This window comes from Solanum tuberosum, unplaced genomic scaffold (assembly GCF_000226075.1).
Source record: "Solanum tuberosum cultivar DM 1-3 516 R44 unplaced genomic scaffold, SolTub_3.0 scf00192, whole genome shotgun sequence".
NCBI lineage: Eukaryota > Viridiplantae > Streptophyta > Magnoliopsida > Solanales > Solanaceae > Solanum > Solanum tuberosum.
In genome coordinates, this window is record NW_006239115.1 from 532,622 (window position 1) to 544,519 (window position 11,898).

An 11,898-nucleotide genomic window follows, 5' to 3' on the forward strand; every position below is an offset into this window, starting at 1 on the left:
CCCACGAAGGAAAGGGGTTTGAGCTTCAGATCTATACAAGATGTATCAAAATCTTTGGTGTATTTTCAAGGTGAACACATCCCTAAAAAGTGCGAAGAAGTATTACTAAAAATGTATTGCTATAGGAGATAATAAGAAACATAAACAAAAGAAAGAAGTTGCATAATGTGGTAGTTAAGCTTGACATGGCTAAGGCTTATGATAGAGTAACATGTATTTGCCTTATTAAAGTAGTAAGGAAGTTTGGATTTGAGGAATTGATTATATTTATGATATGGAGACTATTATCTAACAACTGGTACTCTGTCCTTTTGAATGGACAGTCTTTTGGATTTTTCAAGTCTTCAAGGGGTCTCAAACAGGGAGATCCTATTTCTCCAACTTTATTCATTACTGGTGCTTAAATTTTATCCAGAAACTTAAACATGTTGTTTGAGAATACTAATTTCAAAGGATTTGATTTTCCAAAATGGAGTTCTGAAGTGAATCATTTATCATATGCAGATGATACCATCTTATTTTTCTCAGGACAATCTACTTCTATGAGAATGATGTCCTGTTTTCTATGGGAGAAAGAATAAGGCTCATTTTGAAGATTTAGTGAAAAAGGTGATGAAGAGGATTAACTCTTGACAAAATAGGTTTGACTTTTGGTGGGAAGTATATACTGATATCTCATGTGCTTCAATCAATGTCTATATACCTACTTTCAGCTATGAATCCACCAGTCAGTGTTATTAATCAGCTTCATAGTATCTTTGCTAAGTTCTATTGGGTAAATACCAGTGGTGCTAAAAACATATATTGGGTCTCATGGGATAAGATGTGTCTGCTCACGAATGAAAGGGGTTTGAGCTTCAGATCTATACAGGATGTATCAAAAGCTTTGGTAGCAAAGCTTTGGTGGATTTTCAAGGTGAGCACATCTCTATAAAGTGCGAAGAAGTATTACTAAAAATGTGTTGCTATAGGAGATAATAAGAGATATAAAGAAAAGAAAGAAGTTGCATAATGTGGTAGTTAAGCTTGACATGGCTAAGGCTTATGATAGAGTAACATGTATTTGCCTTACCAAAGTGTTAAGGAAGTTTGGGTTTGCAGAATTGATTATAGATATGATATGGAGACTATTATCTAACAACTGGTACTTTGTCCTTTTGAATGGACAGTCTTTTTGGATTTTTCAAGTCTTCAAGGGGTCTCAAACAAGGAGATCCTATTTCTCCAACTTTATTCATTACTGGAGCTGAAATTTTATCCAGAAACTTAAACATGTTGTTTGAGAATACTAATTTCAAAGGATATGATTTTCCAAAATGGAGTTCTGAAGTGAATCATTTATCATATGCCTATGATACCATTTTATTTTTCTCAGGAAAATCTACTTCTATGAGAATGATGTCCTGTTTTCTATGGGAGAAAGAATAAGGCTCATTTTGAAGATTTAGTGAAAAAGGTGATGAAGAGGATCAACTCTTGACAGAATAGATTTGACTTTTGGTGGGAAGTATATACTGATATCTCATGTGCTTCAATCAATGTCTATATACCTACTTTCAGCTATGAATCCACCAGTCAGTGTTATTAATCAGCTTCATAGTATCTTTGCTAAGTTCTATTGGGTAAATACCACTGGTGCTAAAAACAAACATTGGGTTTCATGGGATAAGATGTGTCTGCCCAAGAAGGAAAGGGGTTTGAGCTTTAGATCTATATAGGATGTATCAAAAGCTTTGGTAGCAAAGCTTTGGTTGATTTTCAAGGTGAGCACATATCTATAAAGTGCTTATATATGGAATAAATATTGTAAAAAGTTACATCATATCCTAGTGTAGGGTCGAAGAGATTCTCGTATTTGGAGAAAAATGATTTTGGTAAGGGTGGAAGGTGAACATCAAATCTGGTGGCAGGTTCTTACTGGAAACTCAAACTTCTGGTTTGACAATTGGACTAAGCAAGGTGCACTTTATTACATAGAAGGGAATCATGCAGAGGAAGAGGAAATTGAGGTTAGAGAATTCATCAACCAAGGAAACTGGGATATTCCTAAGCTCAGGAGCAAATTATCAGAGGAGATGATAAAACATATTGTGGAAACAATCAAACCTCCAACAGAAGGAAGAAAGGATGATAAACCATGGTGGATGGCCAACACTAAAGAAGTTTTTTATGTTAAATCAGTTTGGGAACTTGTGAGGAAAAGAGATGAGCCTACACAGTGCTATGAATTAATGTGGATAAAGAGAGTTTCTTTTAAGATAAACTTCTTTTATTGGAGAGTATGGAGGAGGAGAATATCAACTGATGATAATCTGAAAAGGATGAAAATTACATCTGTCTCTAGATGTCATAGTTGTGACACTTATGAAGAGGAAACCATGTGCCATTTATTACTAACTTCTCCCACAGCCAACAAGCTATGGAAGCAATTTGCTATTTTTGCAGGTATCAATATTGACAACATGCACTTACAACAAGTAATAATTAAATTCTAGAGGCTCACAGGGCCATCAAAATTGAGGAGTGTTTGCAGAGCAATACCCTCATTAATAATGTGGACACTATGGAAGAGAAGAAATGCCAGAAGACATGATAGATACATCAATTTCCACAACATGGTGTTACAAGTTCAAACACTAATACGGCAGTTGATTGTGATGTGGTTCCCATGGATGAAAAGATTACCAGGCCAACCATAGTACAAATGCTTAGGATGTACAAACCCAAATTGTATTATTAATCAGTAGCTTGGAGACCCCCTGAAGGTACAATTATTAAGTGTAATACATATGGGACTTGTAGAGGCAATCCAGGATTGAGTACATATGGGTTTTACTTGAGAAATAGTGAAGGAAATCTAATATATGCTTTGTTATCCTCCTGTATTAAGGTTAGCAAAACAGAAATAGAAAATAAATGAAACAGACAGAAATAAAAATTCGAGTCCACAGAACCCATTGTGTTTCCTTAAGAAATTTAATCCCCTCAAGTACCCGAGGTTGCAAATTAATTCCTCCCAAGATAAAACGGATTAACCTATTAGAGAAGTAGCGGTACCTCAAACTTCAATAATTTCAGCGAACGCAAGAACAGTAACAAGAGCACACACGGACTCAGTCGATCGGCAATTTATTTTTGTAAGAAAATGTATGCAGAGAGGAAAAAATTTCAGTGAATGAAAAATGAAAAAGACCTTTTATTTATAGCCATTTGCAACAAGGAACGCGTATGTGCGGACAATGGTGTCATTCCAGAACGTTGTGTCTTTTTGGGAAAAGTAACGCCTTTTCGAAAGGAACATGTCCTTTCAGAACGTTTTTACCATTACACGCGAATTTCAAATTAATTTCGTTACGCAAAATTAATTATGTTAATTAACTAACATTCTGAATTAATTTATAAGAGAAAGGAAATCAATTAATGAGATTGATTAAATAAATTTTGTCCAAAAATATCATCAATCAATCATTTGCCAAATCCAAATCCAAATTCAAAGCCGAAGTCGAAAGAGCGACGGTGCGAGCGGGTACCTTCTTCTTAACCCTTTAAGAACTAAAGGAAGTGTTTCCCAATATTAAATCGGCAACTCCTAAATCTTTCGTATCTAACTTACTAGCGAGCATACGCTTAGTAGTTTTACATTAGCAATGTCTTGGCTCATTAGCAGCATGTCATCCACATATAGACATGCAATGACCTCCTGATTTGGAGTGTCATTAATGTAGACACATTTATCACATTCATTGATCTTAAATCCATTTGACAACATGGTTTGATCAAATTTTGCATGTCATTGTTTCGGTGCTTGTTTTAGTCCATAAAGTGACTTAACAAGTTTGCATACTTTCTTTTCTTTACCGAGAACTACGAAGCCCTCAGGTTGTTCCATGTAAATCTCTTCCTCCAGCTCTCCATTTAAGAAGGTGGTTTTCACATCCCTTTGATGGATTTCAAGATCATATACTGAAGCTAGGGCAATTAACATCTGAATTGACGTAATCCTAGTCATTGGCGAGTATGTGTCAAAATAATCAAGACCTTTTTTCTGTCTAAAGTCTTTGACAACAAGTCTTGCTTTATATTTGTCAATAGTTCCATCATATTTCATCTTCCTTTTGAAGATCCATTTCGAACCCAATGGTTTTTTCCCTGGAGGAAGATCAACCAACTCACAGGTATGATTGCTTAAGATTGATTCAATCTTACTATTGACAGCCTCCTTCCAAGAGGTTGAGTCGCTAGACAACATAGCTTATTTGAATGTTTGAGGCTCACTTTCAAGAAGGAATGTTACAAAATCATATCCAAATGAATTAGCTGTCCTTTGACGTTTACTGCGCCTTGGACTCTCTTCATTAGGCTCATTCTCTTTTGGTTCTTCTCGAGGTCGTTTAGACACCCTACAAGATGACTCAAGTCTAGTTTTATACTGATAGATATGTTCAAAGAATTTATCATTATTTGATTCCATTACCGTATTGTCATAAATATCCGGATGTTCGGACTTATGAACCAAAAATCGACATGCCTTACTATTTGTGGTATATCCAATGAATACACAATCTACAGTCTTAGGCCCTATTTTCACCCTCATAGGTATAGGAACCTGGACTGTGGCTAGACACCCCCACACTTTGAAATATTTCAAGTTGGGTATTCTACCTTTCCATTTCTCATATGGAATAACATGTGTCTTGGTGTAAGGCACTCTATTGAGTATTCGATTTAATGTAAGGATAGCTTCCCCCACAAGTTTTGTGGTAAACCTGAACTGATAAGTAAGACATTCATCATTTCCTTTAAAGTTTGATTTTTCCTTTCCGAAATTCCATTAGATTGAGGAGAGTAAGGTGCAGTAGTTTGATGGATGATTCCATTTTCCAAACATATTTTTGCAAATAGAGATTCATATTCTCTACCTCTATCACTTCTGATCATTTTGATCTTTTTATCCAACTGATTTTCAACTTCAGTTTTATATTGCCTAAATGCATCTATTGTTTCATCCTTACCATTTAGCAAATAGACATAACAATATTTAGTGCAATCATCAATAAAAGTTATGAAATACTTTTTCCTACCACGTGTTGGTGTTGACTTCATGTCATAGATGTCCGTGCGAATCAGTTCTAAGGGATATGAATTCCTTTCAACAAATTTATAAGGATGTTTAACATACTTAGATTCAACGCAAACTTGACATTTTGATTTATTGCACTCAAAATTAGGCAAAACATTTAAGTTAATCAGTTTTCGTAAGGTTTTGTTAGTAATGTGTCCCAAACGTTCATGCCGTAAACATTTAGACTCAAGCAAGTAAGAAGAAGCAGGATTTTTATTCATATCAACTGCAATTACATTGAGTTTAAAGAGGCCCTCAGTGAGGTAAAATTTTCTTACATACATCTCATTCTTACTTACTACAACTTTATCAGAAATAAATACACATTTGAATCCGTTCTTAGTCAGAACTGGTATAGAAACTAAATTCTTTCTCAATTCCGGAACATATGAGACCATGTTCAACGTCACCACCTTGCCCGATGTCATCTTTAAGAGGACCTTGCATGTTCCTTCCACCTTTGCAACAACGGAGTTTGCCATAAAAAACTTCTCGTCTGTAGGTGCTGGCGTATATGATGTAAATAATTCTTTGTTGGCACAAACATGACATGAAGCACCAGAATCTATCCACTATTCTCTTGGATTTCCAACTAAGTTGCATTCTGAAATCATTGCACAGAGATCGTCCATCTCTTCTTTGGATTCAGCCAAATTTGTTTGATCCTTCTTCTTGTCCTTCTACCCCGACATTCAATAGCCCTATGACCACGTTTACCACAATTGAAGCAGCTTCCATTGAATTTCTTCTTAGGAGGATTGCTTTTTAGACCATATGCTTACTTTCTTTTCTTTGATTTTGTGGAATCTTCTTCAACAATGTTTACTCCAGATATTACTGAATTACCACGTGACCTCTTTTCTGCGGCCTTGTTATCCTCTTCGATTCTCAGTCTTACCATGAGATCTTCAACAGTCATCTCCTTGCGTTTATGTTTCAAGTAGTTCTTCCACAATGGAGGTAACTTCTCAATAATGGCCGCTACTTGAAAAACATCATTCACAATCAATCCTTCAGCATGAAGATCATGGATTATGACCTGTAGTTCTTGAACTTGGGTGACGACAGTCTTACTGTCTATCATCTTATAATCCAAAAACTTTGTCACAATGAACTTCTTCATTCCGGCATCCTCTGTTTTGTACTTCTTTTCTAAAGCATCCCAGAGTTCTTTTGAGGTCTTGTCACTGCTGTACACATTGTACAAATCATCTTGCAGGCCACTTAGAATATAATTTTTACACAAAAAATCTGAATGTGTCCATGCTTCTGTCACCAAGAATCGTTCTTCAGCCAGAGTTTCATCCGACATAACATGAACATTCTCATTAATGAACCTCTGTAGACTCAGCGTAGTCAGATAGAAGAACATCTTTTGCTGCCATCTCTTGAAGTCGACTCCAGAAAATTTTGCAGATTTCTCAGCCGGTGCAAGGGCAGCAGTTGAACGATGTGTGCAACCAGGGTGTTGTTGCAGCACTCATTGTTCCAACTATTTACTTGACTTGAATTTGTCATTTTTCTGTCACAAACGGCAGACAATTTTAGTATATGAAATACTAACAGTAAAGAATAAATCCTTACACAGCCTGTTTCTGATTTAACGATAAAGTTTTTATGTTCTTTTAATCGTTAATCAAATGAATTTTAAAAATTCAAACAGAGTAGAAAACCATAAAAGTTTTAATCTCTAGAAACCTCAAATACAGAAACTTTTAAATTTCTTAAGCTTGTTATCCTCCTGTATTAAGGTTAGGAAAATAGAAATAGAAAATAGATGAAACAGACAGAAATAAAAATTCGAGTCCACAGAACCCACTGTGTTTCCTTAAGAAATTTAATCCCCTCAAGTACCCAAGGTTGCAGATTAATTCTTCCCAAGATAAAACGGATTAACCTATTAGAGAAGTAGTGGTACCTCAAACTTCAATAATTTCAGCGAACGCAAGAACAGTAACGAGAGCACACACAGACTCAGTCGATCAACAATTTATTTTTGTAAGAAAATGTATGCAGAGAGGAAAAAATTTCAGTGAATGAAAAATGAAAAGACCTCTTATTTATAGCCATTTGTAGTAAGGAACGCGTTTGTTCGGACAATGGTGTCATTCCAGAACGTTGTGTCTTTTTGGGAAAAGTAACGCCTTTTTGAAAGGAACATGTCCCTTCAGAACGTTTTTACCGTTCACGCAAATTTCAAATAAATTTCGTTACGCAAAATTAATTCTGTTAATTAACTAACATTATGAATTAATTTATAAGAGAAAGGAAATCAATTAATGAGATTGATTAAATAAATTTTGTTCAAAAATATTATCAATCAAGCCGAAGCCGAGCGAGCGACGACGACAACGGAGCGAGGGGTACCTTCTTTAACCCTTTAAGAACTAAAGGAAGTGTTTCCTAATATAAGGACAACAATTTTCCTTTCTTCTACCAATATGGGAGAAATGACTTTTTATTTACAATTTGCAATGACTTTTCATTTTCCTTCCAAAATTGGTTCCCCCACATTTCCATCTTCTCTTCTTATTTTCCATTCACACCTTGCTAAAACCCAACATGCTCAAGCAGAACCTATTGGAGTTACTACAAATATGGAGGCAGAAGCAAGGGCTATTTGGGAAGCTTTAAAGGTTTGTACAGAGAAAGGGTTACAAAATGTTATTCTAGAAACAGACTCTTTATGTATGATGAACTTTTTGAGAGGATTATGGAAGATTCCATGGGAGATGGCAGATATATACCAGGCAATTATCAGAGTACAACAGCTACTTAACATTCAGGTCACACATGTTTACAGGGAAGGAAATTATCTTGGAGATTCATTAGCAAATAGAGCATATGAACAAGAAGGCAAGCAGATATATAATAATTTTCAAGAGCTTCCCAACATTTGTAGGAAGATTTTGAATGCAGATAAGTCACAAATCCCTAATATTCTGATCGAAACACGCAAGATAAGAGAAAATACAGGGCAGTTCAGCAGCAGTAATTGAAGAAACAAAGGAAGCACACAGTCAAGGATATTCATCAAATTCAATCATAACAAACTTGATCAAATTAAGCAATGAATATAGGGTTACAAAACAAGAACAAGAACAAGATCAAGTCCAATAGAGAGGTTATGTACTAGATTGGGCAGCAGGAAGACAACGATTTAGGAGAGGGCTGGATTCACCTGAAATCAGAGCAAAATGGAGCAAAAAAAAAAAAAAGTAAGGAGAACGGAAAAAGGGATACACTCACCATGGCAGCTGCAACAGGCGGAAATGAAGCTCATCTTCATCTTGGCTATGGCGTCAAGGTGGAAGAGTTACAGGGGCAGCGGATGAGACAAGGAGAAAATTTTCAGACATTTCTTGAAGAGTGTCTGAGAGCTGTTTTTTTGCTTTTGTTTGTAATTGTTGGGTCGGGTCACTTTTGGACCTGATTTGGATTATTTGGATTTTGTTTGATTATATAATAAAATGGTCCATAGGGCCAAAAAAAAAAAAAAAAACTCCATAGCATCCTTCATGTGAAATATAATATAAGAAAATAAGTTCACTACAATCTGAAATATCTTTGAATGTCCCTTTCTTCGTTAAATTGTAATCACCATATATTACGTAAACATTACCAACTCTAATGCAAATTTGAGATCTTGTGAAGATACTACGAGATTTCATTATTAGATTTCATTTGAATTAATTACCATAACATTGCAGTCTGTTTAAGCGTGATGTACGACGCTGACGTATACGAGGAACTCCTTACTAGCTACTATATATATATTAATGTGACATGTTAAGTTATATTTATTATGTATACGTAAAAATGTGCATATTGTAGGTAAATTATATCTCACATAAAAATTATCTATAACATTTGTTTATGATTTTATTAATTTCCAAAAAGAACAATCAATGTAACAATATAATGAGGCTATAAATATAATATCCCGACGTTTTCAAAGGAGTTTTCCTTGACTGAAGTATGAAATACAGGCTATTGTATATACATCGCCCTAGATTTTATAACAAATATCAATTTTCTCAAAATTAAATGATTAAAAATAAACGTTGTATAAGTTTTTGGTTTATAACCATCAAGGCTAAAATATATTAAATAATACATATTGCTCGCTTGGAAGTTAATTATGCAAATCATGTGGGTGACATGTCCCTTTGTTCACAAATTTAGATATGTTGATCTTTGTTATCACCATAAACACATGTTAAGTTTTTTCAACCTGACAAACTTCACCAACTTCAATATTATATATATATATATATATATTAAATACAATGAAGATGTACCAAGGATTCTGAAATATCCGGACGGGCCTCGAGCATGTAATACATTTGATAGCACTTTTGACATTTTAATTAATATTTTTTTTCTTATTACCATTAAATCATTGATGTTGGCTGGTTTAAAACTTTATTATATTTTTTATATTTATCTATTTTTTGGGGAAAACAATATATTCAACCTCAAGAGGTCAATCGTGTTATTTTGTTTTGTTTATTTGGAAAAACTGAATTAATGAAGTTGATATTTTAAAAATATTTTTATTGTTAAATTAACTATAGCGACCTCATGAGGCCACACTTGTGATTTTAGTTTTTTAATTATTTTAAAAGTATGCCAGCCTCGTGAGGTTGCTACATTTTTCAAACTTAAATTCCGACCTGATTAGATCGGTATTAGTATTTCGAAGAATCTTATTTGTCATTCAATTGACTTTTGAGGTCTGCTTATTGAAATGATCTTCAGGTTTATTTTCAATAATAATTGGTACTCTATCATTATCAGCGCTATTAGGTGTATTAGGTGTATTAGGTGTCGACACTAAATTTTGTCTTTCCTTTCTTCTAAATTATTTCGTTGAGCTTCTAAATTACTAATAAGTCGAATACTTTATAATTATTTTAACTTTTATTATTTTTATGATTATCATCTTTTTATTATCATTTTCACTATTTTAAAATTATATTTTTATTATCAATATTACTATTATTACTTTAATGTCGTCTTGTTTAAAATAGTATGTCATTACTTTATTTCAAGTTTCTTACTTCCTAAAACTTTATATTATATTGATTACTAAACTAGAAGCTCAAAGATTTAATTTAAGAAAGAAGAAGACCATAAAATTGGGCCTAATTGAATTTCAATTGGACCAAATTGGAGGAAATGACACATATATATAACTGATAGTCATAATTAGCAATAAATAGCCCAACAATAATTAGCATTTAATAGACAAACTAAAAAATAATCACAAAATGGCCCAAATTAATAAATGACATTTTAATAGTTTTTTTTTTGTTTTCCTCGTATAACCAATCATCACTAAACAACAAAAATAATGGAAACATAAAAAATTATATATACAATACGTAATCGCCTAAAAACGTATATTATGTATTTTCATATGTTTTTTATTCGTAACTTGATAAAAAATTTCCAATTGTATACTTGATGATTGTATATAGGTAAAAGAATGGTGTAGTCATTCACTTAGTATTAGTACACATTTATAGCTATGTTATCCCCTCCAGTGCATACATATTAAAAAATCAGTGCATACATATTTAAAAAATCAAATACTTTATGTATTCATTCACTTATAATATGTATAAACTGCATTGAATATTTTTTTTAATCATGAACTTCATGTATGCATTGCATTCATGTATACATATCCATGTATTCATTCCCTCAAAATTTGTATACATTCCAGATTCTTTCTTTAGTGTGTAAATGAGGATTGCACGTGAAATTTAAAATGCTCAATAGCAAACACACAAGTTGAATCGGATAACGAGAAGAACTTACATGGCTAAAATTTAGAGTTGTGGATGGAGAATCCACAAAATTAGAATCAGAATCCTTTTTTTTTATGAATAATCCTAGGGATAACTTTCTTAAACATGACAATTGATAGCTACAATCAATTATTGTTATGTAAGTTTTTGCCTAAATTAGATGTAACCTTAAATTTCAAAAATTAAAACCCCCAAAAAAATTGAACGACAATACAAGAGGGGGATCAAACATAGGCTAACAGTTAGAGAAATTGATGAGTAGACATCAACAAACCATAAAAAATTTAAAAGCGGAAGAGAAAAAATAGACACTATAGACGAATATTTTTATAGAACTCAAATATGTAAAACTAATAAATAGAAAGTAAATCACCTTTTATTCAAAGTAATGAAGAAGAAGAAGAAGAAGAAGAAGAAGAAATAAAAAAAACACAATTCAAAAGAATCGTGTGTGTATGGAAAAAGAAGAGAAAAAAAGAAAGAAAAAAACCACTTCCCAATAAAAAAGGACACCATGCTGCCACCTTCTAAAATTATATAATTTAATTAAAAATGAACTTCCCAATACGTGGGCTACTAATTGCAAAATTTAATTTTCAAAAAATAATAGAGGGCTATATGTTGCCAATTAGTAAAATGGGATGTCGTGCCATTTTTTCATCAAAAATAGGTTCATCCCAATCTATTAGGTTTTCATCTTTATTCTATCCTTAAGACTAGGGGTGTTCACGGGTTGGTTTGGATCGGTTATTGGTCAAAATCAAAACCAAATCAACTTAATCGGTTTTAAAATTATCAAAACCAAACCAAACCAAATATAATATACATTTATCGGCTTGGTGATTATCGGTTTCGGTTTGGTTTGGTTCGGTTATTCGGTTATTAACCATACACAAAAATAAAAGAAACGATTCATTTAAAATGTGAAAAAAGTGACAACAATCCATTCAAAACGAAAAA

At 33.3% G+C, this 11,898-nt stretch overlaps 1 protein-coding gene across 1 annotated transcript in view; it reads left to right on the forward strand.

The window, feature by feature from the left end:
- The window catches only part of LOC107062022 (uncharacterized), a 9,702-nt gene extending 7,207 nt beyond the window's left edge, over positions 1–2,495 (forward strand). Inside the window, exons 7-9 of the mRNA XM_015312197.1 lie at positions 324–396; positions 714–916; positions 1,911–2,495. Of these exons, the coding sequence (XP_015167683.1) occupies positions 324–396; positions 714–916; positions 1,911–2,495 (861 nt within the window). The remainder of the gene's footprint in view (positions 1–323; positions 397–713; positions 917–1,910) is intronic.
- The last annotated feature ends 9,403 nt before the right edge of the window (positions 2,496–11,898 follow it).